This window comes from Centrocercus urophasianus, unplaced genomic scaffold (assembly GCF_019232065.1).
Source record: "Centrocercus urophasianus isolate 14NV4802_14NV808 unplaced genomic scaffold, USGS_Curo_1.0 seq_10, whole genome shotgun sequence".
NCBI classification, from domain to species: Eukaryota; Metazoa; Chordata; class Aves; order Galliformes; family Phasianidae; genus Centrocercus; species Centrocercus urophasianus.
Window position 1 is genome coordinate 94063146 of NW_024884142.1, and position 1360 is coordinate 94064505.

At 47.4% G+C, this 1360-nt stretch overlaps 1 protein-coding gene across 1 annotated transcript; it reads left to right on the forward strand.

Annotated features, from left to right (window-relative positions):
• The first annotated feature begins 212 nt into the window (after positions 1–212).
• On the forward strand, positions 213–1103 carry LOC122160951 (ankyrin repeat domain-containing protein 9-like). Its single transcript, XM_042820018.1, has one exon. The coding sequence runs from the start codon at positions 213–215 to the stop codon at positions 1101–1103; it is 891 nt and encodes a 296-aa protein (XP_042675952.1).
• Positions 1104–1360: the final 257 nt, after the last annotated feature.

Below are 1360 nucleotides of genomic sequence, written 5' to 3' on the forward strand. Positions count from 1 at the left end.
CTGTGGGATTGTGCTTACCTAAACAAAACCACTGCAGTGAGGGGAAAAAACAATGAATGGGTGGAGATGATCAGCCCATGCATTCAAGCTAGTGCAGTCCAGGCAGCGATGACAGCCTGAAGGTTGCAGCAGCATCGGGATCTGCATTCCAAGTGCACAGATCGTACAGTCTGGAGAGATTTTACGTGGAGCTGCTCTTTATTTGCTGAGCCATGGCCAGCAACCAGGCCAGCATGCAGGATGATCAGAGCAGGCACTGCAAGTTCTTATCCTATATGTTCTACCAGGCTGTGAGAGATCACAAGCCTGTGTGGATGCTGGAAGACATGAGAACTATGGAGTATTTTTACTGGGAGGAGAATGCCAGCCTAAGAACATACTCACCTTCAGAAGCCCTTCTCTACGCAGTGGTGCATAACCACCTGCCTTATGCTCAGTATCTGCTGTCTCATTTTCCAGAGGAGGCTCTCAAGGTACCCGGAGAACACTTCTGCTATTGCCCATCCTCTGCTCCTCACTTGGCCATGGCGGTCACATATGACAGGAGAGATATCTTGGGGCTGATCATCAAAATCGCGCACAAGCTCCCCAGCTTAAACTCGTACATCAACAGGACTGGCTGCTTTCATCTAGAAGATGGGAAGACACCCCTGCACCTCGCCTGTGAACTGCTGAGGTCGGAGACAGTCCTCATCCTCCTCGGCAATGGAGCTTCTCCCAGGATAGAGGACAGTAAAGGGCTTACCCCGCTGGACGTCATCCTGGAACAGATGTGGGACTCCAAAGTCAACATGGCAACAAAGAAGCTCTGCCTTGACTACCTCTTGCTCTTCATGCCCAACCCACAGTTTAAGATGCGGAAAGTTCTACAGGATCATCCGGAGCATTGGACAGCTTTGCTGGGGGAAGAGAAATTCAACAGCCTGGTGGGCAATGCACCTGCTTCTTTATATCTGCAAGCTATGCAAACTATTCTCCAGACTCTGCCTCCGTCCCACTTCCCTAAAAGCATCCAGGAACTACCTATACCTCAGGCACTAAAGCCCTTACCATCCTATGGCAAAAAGCAATCTACAAAAAATGTGGTAAATGTTTTTCCTTGACTTTATTCGCTGGGTCTTGGATTTTTAAAAGCAACTTAGGGGACATGGGCACCCACCAATCTGTGTATTTTATTGTGATTTTAATACTTGTCCTTCTAGGCTATGCTGGGAAATCCAGTATTTTGTGACAAGATTTTAAATGTAGAGTTCTGTGTTTTTTTTCTAATCGATTGCAGGCACGGCACTTTTAAAGGCAAAAGCCTTCCTTGTTTTCTATTTCGTTGTGCATGTGAAGAGTTAACTATAGCTGAGGTTGC

Excerpts from the sequence above, each read along its gene's own strand:
- LOC122160951 (XM_042820018.1), top strand. The coding sequence starts at position 213 with ATGGCCAGCAACCAGGCCAGCATGCAGGATGATCAGAGCAGGCACTGC.